The sequence below is a fragment of the Ambystoma mexicanum genome, chromosome 1p (genome assembly GCF_040938575.1).
Source record: "Ambystoma mexicanum isolate Mex_15411 chromosome 1p, UKY_AmexF1_1, whole genome shotgun sequence".
In the NCBI taxonomy this organism is placed as follows: domain Eukaryota; kingdom Metazoa; phylum Chordata; class Amphibia; order Caudata; family Ambystomatidae; genus Ambystoma; species Ambystoma mexicanum.
Genome location: NC_090921.1, coordinates 182,640,794 through 182,655,832, shown reverse-complemented (window position 1 = coordinate 182,655,832; position 15,039 = coordinate 182,640,794). Strand labels below are relative to the sequence as shown.

At 47.0% G+C, this 15,039-nt stretch overlaps 1 protein-coding gene across 1 annotated transcript in view; it reads left to right on the top strand.

Moving 5' to 3' along the window:
* DNAH2 (dynein axonemal heavy chain 2) overlaps positions 1-15,039 on the top strand; it is a 3,498,763-nt gene that overhangs the window by 2,822,263 nt on the left and 661,461 nt on the right. Inside the window, exons 67-68 of the mRNA XM_069646273.1 lie at positions 3,374-3,499; positions 4,314-4,462. Of these exons, the coding sequence (XP_069502374.1) occupies positions 3,374-3,499; positions 4,314-4,462 (275 nt within the window). The remainder of the gene's footprint in view (positions 1-3,373; positions 3,500-4,313; positions 4,463-15,039) is intronic.

The following is a 15,039-nucleotide window of genomic DNA, read 5'->3' as shown; positions in this document are numbered from 1 at the left end:
TCTGACCACCAATTCCAAATGTGTCTCCTTTCCCCTTTTGGTCATGGCGCATGGCTGGTCCCTCAACCTGGCATCCGCCAGGTCTCAATGCGTTTTCGAAATCCACCTAGGCGTCACCTAGAAACCTGCAATGCTGCTCTATCTCTCTATGGCACTGCAATCGCATTGTCGCCACAGCTTTGCTTTCCTCCCAGGATCCCAGCAATTGGGGTGGCAGGGATGTTGCTCCAGCTCCTTCACCTGGCGGCCTTTGGGCATTGCAGGCCCCCCGTGGCCACCTTCGAGCCCCCTCTACAGCTTTATCACAAGCAAGGGCATGTTCCTCCAAATCCACTTGTCCTATGTGGCAGCCAGCAAGCCTGGGGCCGTTCAGTAGTTTAGTGGCAGCGTTTTGTCAGCCCATCCAGGTTGTTTCTTTCGTTGAAAGACAGGATCAAAATGTATTCAGTTTCAACTGAAGTAAAAACCAGTTTGTGTGGAAGGTTCAACGAGGAAAACCTAGCTCCGAAACAAACATAAATGCTCAAAATGCTTTGAAAATGTCATCATTCAAGATCCAGCCTCTAAATGCAAAGCAGGATCAAAATGTATTGAAAGATTCAGCGGGGGAATAACACAGCTCCAGAGCAAGACCTAGTGCTCGAAATGCATTCAAAGAGTCATCAGTGAAAAACTACCCTTTAGACGCATAGGAGGAGAGAGGGATAAACTAGCTCTGAAAAACACATACACGCTCAAAATGCATTGAAAATGTCATCATTCAAAATCCAGCCTGAAAACTACAAGGGAGTATGCACACGTGTTGAATGGATCAACAGATGGTAAATACAAGCTCCAAAACACTCAGAAAAGCTTAAAATGCATTGAAGATTTCATCAGTAAAAAAGCCTGTAAACAGCAGTACATTTTGATCCTGCCTTGTTTGGGAGAAGAGTTGTTAAATATATCAGGATTCGAAGTAACAAAGCATGGAAACCCAATACAAAATGGGAATCCACCAGAATTTGCATTTACCAAAACGCAAGGGAAGGGTGTATTTTGAGGCCGTTTTTGTTGGTCTTTGGAACGTTTCAATACGTTTTATTCATCACTAGTAGTTTACGGCTGTATGTTGAATAATGGATTTTTCAATGCATTCTGATCACTTATGTGTCTGTTGGAGCAAATATTTTCATCTCTAGGCCTATCAAGAGTTGGTAATCCTTCCTTCTAATTTACAGGCTGGATTTTATCTTTTGAATGCATTTTGAGCATTTTGGCATGTTTTGTACCTGTTTTTTTCCTTCCGTTTCAATACATTTTGATCCTGCTTTGTGTGTTTCTAACAACAGGAAGTGTTAGAAATAAATCAGGATTCGAATTTCTAAAAAGCACAGAAACTAAATGCATAATATGGCTATAGAGTTGTTAGAAAACTTCCAGAATTATTTACCAAAACGCAATGACATGAAGGAAGAAGGCAGCGGGAAGAGAGAAGGCAGGTGAGAGGAAGGGAAAAGGACACAGGATCACTAGCGTCTAAACCAGAGAGCAGGGAAGCAAGTGGTTGTAACACGAGGCAGTTCAGTGAGCAGGGACAGAAAGGAAGAATACCTTGGAGGACCGTGGAGGTGCAGCAGCTGGTAGTTATAAGGGGCCAGGTGATAATTGTTCACTCTTTGAGACACCGACACGTCGAGTGAGTCGTGATGGGCATCGCCATCACAGCAGGAGGCAGGGAGCAGTCTAATTGTCTCACCTCAGGCTGGCAGGGATGGGCTGGCACGTGCGGTATTCCCCGGGGATGGGGGGAGGAGGGGAACACACAAGCAAGAGTTGTTGTCAACAACTCTTGCTCGTGGTCCTGCGTCGTTCTCCTCCCCCTCCCCTCTGTTGTTGAATGGAATCAGATTCAGATGGAATCAACCTGGCGGGCCCTCGCCTGCTGCGTGCAAACTTCAGAGTCTGAAGTTTGCACGCATCAGTGCACATGGCACATGCTGCTGCAGAGCAGACTGACTCCAGGACACACAAACTGGAGGGCATAAATATCATTGTATCCCCCCCACTTAGGATTGTGGGGGGGGATTTGCCCCCCAACTCCCCCCATGTCCTACGCCCATGGCTCTTCCTCTACTCTTCTTGTTTTCTCCCACTAGACTCAAAATAGTCTTCTTTCGTCGACTTTTTAAATGCCATTTTGTTCATGATTTTGTAGCATGTATTTTCGTGTTAGGTGCTTGTGTGTTAGTGCTTCATGAATAAATAAATAAACACAAATACCGATGGAATGATGAGAAGTATACCTCAAATTGGTAAAGAGAGTTGTGATGCTGCATTCTGGGAAATGTAGGGAATGTATCAAGCATCCATTAATCATCGACAAAAGCAGTTCTGCCGTCCCAGGTTCTTTTTTGTCTATTGGCTCTCCTTCCTTCTGAAGCTCCTGCCTTTCAACCAAGCGGTCAAAAAGGAGAACTGCTCCTGTTGTCCATCCTTTTTGGGTGCAGCCTTTTTATATGCTTGCTTGAACAGCATGCTAAATCAAAGCATTCATGCATGCATAATTGTTCCAGATTGGTCGAGGGTCTAGGGATTGTTCCTCTGCAGAAGCCTGGAGTGAGAGATCCTGTGTATGGGCTCTGGGAACTTAGTCTAGGGGACATTTAAACCATACTCGAGTAGTGCGTGCATTGTGAGTGAAACTACTGAACAGTGAGGACCAGTGATGTCACCAAGCATGCACTTACTATACTGCTGTCCCCCAAAAGGTAATTGTGATGGGATTTCAAATACATCAAACTTGAAACTATCTTCGTAAGTTGTATTTCATAACATTGTTGTTCTCCTGTTTGTTTTGTGCTGCATGGAGAAAAGTACCAAAAAGGTGTCACGCCTTTGTATGCATTTTTCCCACAGTGCGTGAATTTCAAATATTTGTTTTTCCTGTTAACAACACATTAACACTTTGGAATGGTGCAACTGCTTATTTTCTACGCTCCACCGTGGCCTCCTGTGAGCTTCTAAGTACACAGTCCTCATGGTTCGATTTCCCTCTAACCCATTTAAGGACCTGCCTGAAAATATCTCCAAATAAATAAATGTATCTAATTTACTGCCTCGTCCACATATAGTCAGTTGGCTGCTGTTTCCCAGTTACCTGCTATCGACAGGATACCATTTAAAAGAAGCTAACATGGTAGCAAGCAAATGTTAGGACATCAGCTATTTAGAGTTCCAAATAATTCACAACTCGACATACACACACAATCCTGCCTCGATAGTTGACTTAATGGTGGCAATTACTGTGTGGCATAAGTGATCTTCTTACTGCAAGTGCTGTAATGGTTCTATTTTGGTTGCATCATGACAAGTGGCATTTGTGTTTGTCTAGGGTCTTGAGGAGGACCTTGGCTATCTGGTGGGAGATTGTCTGCTGGCAGCTGCATTCCTCTCTTACATGGGCCCTTTTCTCTCCATGTACCGGGATGAGCTTGTTTCAGAGATCTGGATAAGAGAGGTAAGTCTAACCACATAGCCCAGGAACTGGCACTTGTAAAAAGCCTGCTTAGACATGCAAAGAGTTTCACCCTAAAGGGGACTTCAAGCGGAGTCCATGATACCCGATTGCCTTTTCTTTTCCTGTTTGCTTTTCACTGATGGTATTGGAATATAGTTCTAAGTACTTAGCTTCTTGATGTCCTTCCTCCTAGTAGAGAAGAAAAGAGGGAATGGTTGGGAGAACGAGGGAGTGAACTATACATTAATTCAATATTACATAGCCTTTGGACATCATCAAGCTGATATGAGGTCTCAGAATTACTGCTTCCATATAGGCACTCCACATCCCTACCCCTCACAGACGCTCTTCATCATGTTAAGTTAATATCCTGTATCAGCTCTCATTCCCAACACTATTGTCTAAGCTATCAACATTGGAACTCCAGTATTGAGTGTCACTATCCACATCCATATTAAGACTTTCTATGTCATAACTCTTAGGTCGTTTGCATTAACAATCTATTACAGTCTTCATCATTTCATTAACACACTCACAGCCACCACCATTTCCTTTCATATCTTTGAAAGATTTGCAAAATCTGAACGCCTAATCCATTAAAGATTAAGCACACAAGAAAGTATGTTTAACTGGCTGAATAACCTGTATGTATATTTGGCATGTGGTCTACCCCAACCTCTGGCCAGCATCTCTCCTGAATATAGTGGAAAAGGGACTCTGCGCTTGCGCTTGAAGCAATGAGATGTTTCTTTATAGCAGTGTCTCCCTCTCCTGCAGGAGATTAATATACCTTTCTTCTTTGCACTGCTTCCAGCTTCATGAGTTTGCTGTGCCCCACTCGCCGCAGTTCTCCTTTGCACTCTTCCTCTCCAAACCGACTACTGTACGGGACTGGAACATCCAGGGGCTGCCATCAGATGCATTCTCCACTGAAAATGGTGTCATCGTCACCCGTGGACACCGGTAAGGGATTCAGGAACTGTCATTGTGGGTAAAGTTATTGGGGGTGAAACTATTACAAAAGAATTAATCGGTAAACCACTATTTTATGAACATGTTGACAGTTTTTTTACTTTTTTGGCTTGGCCTGCGTTGGCTAGATGTGAGGTCATTCCACGTTACATTATGGGTTTGTTCTAAAATGTCTATCCTTGTGAGGCAAACACCAGGATAGACTCTGGGTTTTCATTGGCTTTCTTCCCTTTGGCCCCTAATCCTGCCAATCCCGTGCATGGACTGCCACCACCGATAATGTTGAAGATAGTGGTTGGGAAGATTTTCTTTTAGCAAATCTTACTCTCTGTCATGAGCCGCCTAGCACTACTACTGGACACTCTAGGATTTGTTTATAGACTGTGAAGACAATCTCACTCACCTCCTGCATTTACTTTTGTTCTGGGACAACTGGACCTTTCCTATAAGGTTCTAGTGTGGGCAAGCTCTTCCCTTAGTGTTGGCTCCATGCTTTCCGATGGCAGCACCACCCTCCTTATGTGTCTAGGGACCCTTTTTCAAAGTGTCTTTGGACCCACCAATGCAGGAGTGGTTCTCCCCCTTTTATGACTTTGTGTTTTACCGTTTGCAGCATAAGCCATCTTCCATGAAGTGCAGTGTGGACGCTTTGTGATCCCTTCACTTTGTTCTAAGTAGCATTTTCGCTACTTTCCTGGCTTCCTCTGAACAGGCTGGTGGCGGTAGGTAAGGTCTGACCTTTTTTTACCTTTTTTGGATGCTTTGTCCCTCGCTGCTTTTGCAGCCGCGATAATGCACCAAAGAGGACTCTATACTCCAAAAGGCCCCTGTTCATTTTTTTCTTCAAATTAATAGTTTTAACAGGTATCAACATAAATTTGCTAGGCATATAATCACATCAACTTTAACCCATCATGAAAGGGCGTATGCCCCGCCTTCCTCTCTCGTAAGACAACAATTAATAACTCCACTTCCCTCCCCAACCCCCCCTTTTCCACCACCTGGTACCATCTCCCCTCCTAAATTCCTCAAAAAATCCTTCCTTCTTTGTGACTACTAATGACACTACTATTGCACGCCCAGCCCCCCCTCAGACCATCTCTTTCAGAACCGACCCGAATGCAGGCCAAGAGCCTGCCGGCCTTTCTCCCCCCTTCAGCCCCTACTAAAAGAACATGCCTCCCTCTCAGTCCGTCCCAGTTCCGTCCCCTTCCCCATGATTGTATTGCTCGCCCAGAGTGCACGGACAGTCATTTATCACCAGTGCAGTTGCAGAGCCAATACTTTGAACGCAAGTAGACGACACAATGACTTACAACCACATGCACACTTAGAGAGTAAGTAGCACTTATACGGCTGTTTATTCATAATTAGACATACACAAGCAGTAAGTGATAACACAGGAATAAATCACAGAAAGATAGTAGGTTAGCAGGAATACATCACCATGGGCGTAACTGAATCCCTCATCTCGCCAGAAGCGGCTGGAAGACCCCGGGAACAGCCAGGCCGAGAGCACAACAGCCCACAGATATGTCGGAACAAGGCGTCCCCCCTCCGACTGAGGTCTTTGTGCTTATCCCGTCTGACTGTTGAGGGGTTCCGCATATATGCACATCTCAAAAAGGGGTGGCAATTTCTCGAACCTTCTGGCAATGGCGCTTGCGCATTGATGAGTGACCGTTGGTTGCCAGCTGGGTCAACCGACAGTAACCTCAAGGAGCAAAGCGCTTCCCTCTCCTAAGAACGCCATGGAAAACTGTTCTATAACTCATCTCAAAACCTTGGCGCGGGCATAGCAAACCACAACAAACCTTGTTATCAGGTACGAGCCGGCACCTGCGGATCTTAGCTTTCCCAGCGTTGTGTCCTTGGCTGAGAAGGCCTGAATTCCAGGCCCAGCAGCGAATAATGTTGAAAACATGTTGTTTCGCAAAGCAAGTGCAGCTTTCCACTGAGGCATGGATAAATATCCATTATGGCTCTGAGTGCCCCCAAAATGCACTGCGCACCAGTGCCATGTTTTAGCTCGAGCATCACAATGATCTTCCTCTCGCCTCAGATATTTGTCAGCAAAGCCTCCCCATTCCATCTCCATTATACCCTCTGTCCATGGAGACCCGCCGTTATCCGCCTCATCACTTATAGATTCCTTGCAACATTGACCCATTCCTCTTTATCTGGTGTGCAAGCACATTTCCATTTCGTGGCGAGGCATGCTCTCGCTGCTAAAAGTAGGCCCAATGCCAGCTTAGGCACCCTACAGAGGTGCCCTCCCTGCCGCTCCATCCCAAACAAGACTAGCAGGGGAGATGCAGCTCTGTTAATTCACTCCACTTCCTTAATCCAGCAAAAGACCTTGTCCCAATAGAACCGGACCCTCGGGCATCCCCATTACACATGCCAATTATCGGCCCTCTGTCCACACCCTTGTCAACACAGAGGGCTAACATCCTGATCCATTTTAGAGCTCCTGACTGGGTCATATTGCCACCTGTGTAGGTGTTTTATACCATGCTGCTTATATTGGGCCGAAATGGATGTGTGCGAGGCTCCCTCACAGAGAGTCCCTCACGTGGCGAGTTCTATCTCCTCCTCAAGGTCCCTTTCCCACTTCACCCACAACTTATCCATGGACCCCTCTCCTGCTTCGACTAGTGCTCCATACATGGCAGAGATCAGTCCCTTCGTCGCCACACTACTTGTCCAGATGTTTTGCAAAGGGTGTGAGGTCCTGCCTTATTTGATCACTCCAGGCCCTTTCCGCAATCATCCCCTTCAATTGTAAGTAAAGCAAGACCAACAGTTTCCCTATTCCCAGGACCTCCTCCAGTTCCAAAATATCCATAAATGTGTCCCCCCTCCACAGCTGGCCTATTCTTTCCAACCCTGCTTCAAACCAGGCCTGAAATCTCGTTGGATTTGGGATTGCGCCTCTAACTCCTGGTACCCACAGGTGTCCCACCGGGGAGGGGCAGGCTGTAACTCCCTTCATTTCTGCACCCTTTCTCCAAATCTTCCAGATGGTCCCCATTATTGGATGCTCCCTAATCCTATGAGGGATTTGACCTTTCGGCACCCATAACCACTCACCGACCGTAGCAGGTCAAAGATGTTGGTTGTCCAGCGCAATCCATTGGAGATCTCCTTGGGCCCAAATATGTGATACCAATTAAGTTGGGCAGCCTGATAATATCGTTTCACATACGGGAGGCCAACCCCCACTCGCTCCTTAGGTAGAACCAAAACCTCCCATGCTATCCGGGCCTTCTTCACCTGCCAAAGAAATCTCAATAAGGAGTACTTCACCTCTTGAAGCAAGGAGTTTGGGATGCGGATCCTGAGCATTTAGAATAGGTATAGGAGCTTCGGGAGGACAACCATTTTCATTGCATTGGGTCGTCCCAACCATGATACTGTAAGCTTGCTCCACTTCATTAAGTCCGACTTTATCGCGGAAAACAGGCGGGGAAAATGGCCTCAAAAAGTCCCCCCAGTTCCCCAGTGAGGGTGTTCCCCCAAGTATCTCACCGTCCCAGAGCTATCCTGCATCCCCAGGGGAGTGAACCTTTCGATCTCACCGTCTCTGTCTCTATCCAATGGGAAAATAAATGATTTCGACTTATTGTTCTTAATTCTAGCCAGGGTGCCCAATTTCTCTATCTGTTAGACCACTTCCGGTACAAACGTTAGGGGGTTTACTACATGGAGCAACATATCATCAGCATAGAGGGCTACCGTATATTCAACCCCTCCCACTCAAAATCCCTCAACTATGCTATCCTCTCTAATCTCTGTGCAAGAGGTTCCAATGAAAGTGCGAACAGACAGGGAGAGAAAGGACACCCCTGTCTAGTCCCCCTGCCCAGTCGGAACCAATGGGAAAACACCTGTTTACAGCCACACAGGCGCTAGGGGAAGTGTACACCACCAAGATCCCCAGTAAGATGTCGTCCCCAATGCCAAATGTAATCAGGACCGCCTCTTCGGCATCAAATGAAAGCAGATAGGGATCCTCCCTGTTAACTCCACTGGCCTCATGTATCAGGTACAGAGTTATCCTCATTGTATCCGCCCCCTGCTTGACCTTGAAAAAACCCACCTAATCCAGATGGATCAAACGCAGCATATGGTCCTCCAACCTCGCCGCCAGCACCCGGGTGTATATCTTAGCATCAATATTGAGTAGGGAGATTGACCGGTATGTGCCACATCTTTTGGGGTCCTTCCCTTCTTTGGGAATCATCGAGATCGAAGCCCTGGAGAAAGATCCCAGGCCTTCCCCGTCTTCATTATCACGTTGAACATTTCCGTCATAAATGGGACCAGTGCCTTTACAAACGTCTTATAAAAAACTGCAGTGAACCCATCCTCCTCCAGGGCCCTACCACTGGGCATTCTCCCTATCACCTTCCTGATTTCTTTCGCAGTTATAGGAGCCGTCAACAAGACTGATTCCTCCTCCCTCAGTCGGGGCAGGGGAATATCGGCCAAGTACTCTGCTATCCCACCCTCCTCCGGGGCGCGCTCTGATTTATACAGCGTCTCATAAAAGGAAGCCAATTCCTCCTGGATCCCCTCCGTGGATGATATCGGTCGCTACCCCCCTCCCCCTCAATCTCCTTCACCCACCTTTCCGCCCTCTGTCCCCTTAATCTTGCAGCCAAGAGCACGTCAGCCTTCTCTCCTTTCTCATAATATTTCTGCTTGAGGAATTGCAGGTTGCGTATAATCTTGCCCTCCTCGAGAAGTCGCAGTTCTTCCCTCTTCCCTCTGGCTTCCCTAATACTGTCCTCCCTCCCATCACAGCTCGCCTGTGCTCTTTTGTCTAGGTGGAATATCTCCTCTCGTAGCTTCCTCTCAATTAGGCCCTGCTCCCTTTCTTTTTGCGCGCCCTTCCTGATCAGTACCCCCCTCCAGGTAGCCTTCCCCGCTTCCCATGCTGTCCTTATATCTACCTCTCCTATGTGGTTATGACAAAAAATTCCTCGACCTCCCTAGTCATCTCCCCACGGAAAAGCGGGTTCTTCCATAGGGATTCATTACATCTCCATTTGGAACCCCTCTGGCCCATACCTGCCCATCCCAGGTCCAATGTGACCATATCGTGATCCCAACACAACGTCAGGGGAGATCTCTGAGTTCAACGCTTCCTCCCAGAGATCCCTTGAGGCATAGATTTAGTTGATTCTAGTAAAGGTCCCGTGGGGTGGGGAGTAGAAAGTGTATCCCCTCTGCTGTGGATGGAAATGGCACCACATATCCCTCAGTCCGTATATTTTAAGAGTCCCTTGAATATCCCTGTAGCCTGGCCTCACCTTGCCGTGATCTCTATCCTGCAACCCTTGCCTGTCCAGATTCACATCCGCCCACATGTTAAAATCCCCTCCAATAATGGTGCCCCGAGCTTTCCACCATCATTTTTGAGCGAGTATGCTTCAAAAATCTCATTTGGCCTTGGTTGGGGCATATAGCGTAGAAAATGTAAAGCTCCCATTTCTGAAGGTCCCCGAGACCAAAAGGGCCCTCCCCTCCGCATCTGACCATACCCTAGATACCTCAAACTTCCATACTCTGTTTAGTAGGATACCAACCCCCTGCCAACCCCCGCCTTTCTCAGATGGCCCGACCCCCAGTATACCCGGCCCAGAGAACCACCTAGGATCTGTCTTTCCTTCCCCTTGCAGAATTTTGTCTCTTGAAGGAACATCACATCCAACATAGTCGGTTGGTTTAAGCCCTTCACATTGAGAGTTCCAATTTGTTTTGTTTGTTTGTTTTATTTGCTTGTATAGCGCACCAAGCCCGAAGGTATCTGGGCGCTTTTCTTAAAGTACATGTTACAAGGTAAGATACAGTATGATACACGTGGTTATTATACATTGGCATATAGACCGTAATAGGCATTTATAAATATATACAGTATTATACCGGCAGGACGTATTATACAGTAGTGCCTATGTGAAGGGAAGTGGTTGGCTGAAGGGCCTAGAGTAAGGATATGTAACCAGTAGGCGCCGTCGAGAGAATAGAAAGGGTCAGTAAGTCACGGGATAGCGGGCTGGTTATTAGTTAGAGAGTGAAAATAACCAGCATTTGATTTTGTTCCGGAATGAAAGGAACACACAATCAGATCTGAGTGTGGGGGGAAGTTTATTCCAAGTTTTGGCTGCTAAGACCGGGAAACTGGTTCCTCCTGCTTTGTTGAGTTTAAAGGACGGGACATTTAGAGCGTACGTGGATCTTGTAGGTATAGAGGCTTCTTTTCTAGATATTTTGTTCATTAGATACTTTGGGGCTGAATTGTTGAGGCACTTGTGAGTGATCATGAGTGTTCTAAAGGTAATCCTATCTTTAATCGGGAGCCAGTTGGAATTTACTCTAAATTGAGAAATGTGGCTAGATCTAGGAATGATGAGGGCCGCCCTAAGAGCATTGTTTTGCAGTACTTGTAGTTTGTGCAAATTCTTTTGACTGGTGGCTAAGTAGTAGGTGTGACAGTAGTCCAATTTGGACATTATCAGGGCACGAGCGAGGGTAGGACAGCTGTTGGTATTCAGGAATGGTCAGCACGCGTTTATCAGTTTTGAGGTGTTGGCCGTAGAGGAGGCTGTACAATTGATTTGTCTTTGGAGGTTTAAGGCAGAATCCTAAGGTCTTAGCTACTTTGTCTACTTTGATGATGTTGCCATCGATAGTGAATGAAGTGTAACTAGGGCCTAGTTTTCTAAGTTTTAGTTTGGAGTCAATGAGGCGAATCTCGGTTTTGTCATCATTGAGACAAAGGCCCTGATTGGCCATCCATCCCTGTATTTCAAAGGGATTGTGTCCTTCGACATATTCCTTATCTTGATAGATTACATCCCAGCTTGCTGGCCTCCGAAATGTTTTCAGTAGAGGGCGCTGCGCGTTGATGTCCCTCGAGCTGGTGTCCCTCGACAGCCAACGTCATTGTGCGTATAAATGGACTCGCGCAGCGACCGTTGTTCAGTTAGGTTTTTCTGCGCTTCGTGGACCTCGGAATCGTGTTGCTCAGTTCTTTCTTCAAGAAGATTCAACGTATTCTTCGAAGATATCATCTTTATTCGATGGCTTCCTCATCCAAACCATCGACCCCACGGTCCGGCTTCAAAAAGTGTTGTGATTGTGGGAAGAAAATGTCGTTGACGGATCCTCACAGGATCTGTTTGTGGTGCCTGGGATCGGAGTATCACTGTTCGGAATGCGAGGACTGTATGTCCATGACGGCGAAAGCCTTGATGGAGCGTAAGGGGAAGCTTGAAAGAGGTAAGACTCTTAAAACTCCTACTCCCTCGAAAGTTTCTTCTGCAGAGTCGACACATTCGTCTCCTCGCCGTCACAGGAAACATTCCCGTTCAAGGTCTCAAAGCGGTTCCCATCAGTCTTCGAGATCGAAACACTCTAAGAAGAGGCGTCGTAGATCTCCCTCTTCTTCGTCTTCTTCTGTCTCCCCGGAAAGGGTCACCTGCCCCACGAAACACAGCTTTCCAGCTAAGTGGGAGGAATTCTGTAAGAAAATGCTTGGCGTCTTCGAGAAAGAGGCCTGGACCACCTCGGAGATAGCTAAAGGTGATACCCTGGGTGAAAGACCCGAAAAATCAAAACGCTGCGAGTCGTTGCACCCGGCGAAAGAAACTACTCAAGAGCGTCATGAACTCTCGAGTAAAGGCAGTAAATCTGCGTCATCGCCGCCATCGTCAAAGGTTTCTTCGACTCATAAATCTGCGACATCAACGCCTTTGCCGAAGGGTTCGTCGACGCATAAATCGGTTGCATCGACACCGTCTTCAACGCCTATGTCGATGCCGATAAAAGACAGACCTACAACTGTCACTACATCTCAGACAGTAGAGGTGTCGAGGACCTCGACCATTACCTCGAGGATGCCTTCGACAACCTCGACGACTCCGAGTAGGATTCTGATCCTCTCGAGTACTTCGAGGCCTCTTCTAACTTTTTCGACGCCCTTTTCAGGTTTGTCGAAGCCTTTGACTTCCAGGTCGACAACTTTGACGTTATCGCAACCGGTGACAACTAATTTGGCCCCCTCTGCTCTAGAAATGGGTTTTAAACCATACCCTAGGTCTGATTACTTCAGAGCTTTGTCTTCTATATATGAGGAAGGGGAGGATTCCGACCATGAGAGACCTTTTGGTTTACAAAGGACCACAACACCTATACCAGAGGAATTTATCTCTGAAGAGAACAGGTTAAAAGATCTTCAAGACTCTTTACATGAAGCAAGTGGTTTAGATACTTCTCCAGAAGTAGAGTTAGCTAAACCAGACCCTGGGGAGCATGCTAAGACCCCTTATAGGGTTCTGATGGCAAGAATAATAGAATTCATGGGGTGGTCTACACCTACACCTTCTTTTCACCAGGATGACCTTACTGACATTTTAGTTAAAGGTCCACAGGAAGATCATGTTGTTCCTTGCAAAGAAAGATGTCTGCTAATTGCGAAACCCCTGAAGTTACCCCTGCAGTTAACAAGAAATTATCTGCCAAATACAGGGTATCTGCTACAGATCCTTAATACTTGAGCAAACATCCAACTCCAGAGAGTTTGGTTGTACAAGCAGCAACTTCATCAAATAGTAGATCTGCATACCCTACTATTACACAGGACAGGGAAGATAAAAGCTTTGATGCTATGTCAAAAAAAGTATTTTCGGCATGTAGCATGGTGCTTAACGCCACTTGCACGCTTGTAAGATTCAGCCATACACTTTGGGACTGTGCTTCATCTGCAGCTGACTGTCTCCCGGAAGGAGAGGAAAGGGCAGCATTTTTAAACATCATCAAAGATGGGAAAGATGCAATGTGCGAGTCCCTTCAAACTGGCATTGATTCTGCTGACAGTATCAGCAGGGCCATGGCAGCAAGTACCACAATCCACAGATTTGCGTGGTTGCAGAAGTCTGGTTTTGCCCCAGATGTACAAGCCAGACTTTTGAACATGCCCTTTGACGGCACTTCTTTATTTGGTAAGAAGGCTGATGACAGCCTGGAGAAGTTACAAACATCAAAGGCAGCAGCAAAATCTCTTGGGGCTGCAATCCGACAGACTCCGAATCGCCCCGTCAGGAACCTCCTGAAGGGGTAGGTCCTTTCGCCTTTACGCCGCATTCGGAAAAGGCAGAGGACAGCCAGCTCAAAGGGGCCAGAAACGATTCACCCGTGGTGTTCGGGGAAAAGGTACAAAAACTGCAGTAGCAGGTGCCGCTTTACCCTCGGCATCTGCGTCAGCCGCTTCTAAACCCCTCTGAGATCTCCCCTCACAAGACACCAGTAGGGGGCACGTTAACTCAACATCTGGCACAATGGCAGGCTATTACGTCAGATGCTTGGGCATTGGAAACAGTTGCCCAAGATTACTGCCTGCCCTTCCTACATACCCCTCAGAGTCATCCACCGGGGAGCAACTCTTTGAAGTTTCCAGACCCGCTCTTTATGCAGGAGATTGTAGACCTGCTAGAGAAAGGTGCCATAGAACCGGTACCTGTAGCGGAGAGGAACAAGGGTTGGTATTCTCCCTACTTCCTAGTACCAAAGAAGGACGGAGGACTGAGACCTACCTTGGACTTGAGGGAATTGAACAAATTCCTCAGGAAAGACAAATTCAAGATGGTAACCCTTTCTCAGATCCTCCAGGCCCTCCAGCTTCAGGACTGGTTGGTATCTCTGGACCTTCAGGATGCTTATTTCCATGTGCCAATCCATCTCAAACACAGGAAATACCTGCGGTTCGCAATTGGCAACTATCACTATCAATTTCGAGTCCTGCCATTTGGGTTGACCTCCGCCCGAGGGTCTTCACCAAGCTAATGTCTGTAGTGGCTGCAAGTCTAAGGAGGGAAGGGATCCACGTCTACCCCTACCTAGACGATTGGTTGATCAGAGCAGTATCTTTGGAACAAGCTCAGATCCAGCTAGATTATGTCTGCCACTTCCTTCACAAGCTGGGCTTCTCCCTCAACTTAAAGAAGTCTCAGATGATACCATCACAGAGGCTCCATTTCATTGGAGCAGTCCTGGACACTTCCCTGGGGAAAGCCTCGCCACCAGAGGTGAGGGCTCAAGATATTCTACAGGTGGTCACCATGTTTCAAAATGCCTAACATCTACCAGCTTTCGACTTTTTGAGGTTACTAGGCCTCATGGCATCCTGCATCTTCCTAGTGCCAGAGGCTCGCCTGAGCATGAGATCCCTCCAGTGGGCACTAAGAACCGAATGGTCGCAATTCTCAGGAACAATGTCAGATCTCCTTCAAGTCCCGGACAGAGTGGCTCGAGACCTTCAGTGGTGGGCCTGTCGGGAGAAAATCTTGAAAGGAGAACACTTTTGGCAACCATGGCCGGAGATAACAGTAGTCACGGATGCCTCACAAACAGGGTGGGGAGCCCATGCCAACAACTTGACCATCAGCGATCGTTGGTCTCCATCCTGTTGGAGCTGAGAGCAATCAGACTAGCGCTGAAGTCTTTTCTGCCATCTGTACAGGGGAAGAATGTCCTAATAATGACAAACAACACAGTGGCCATGC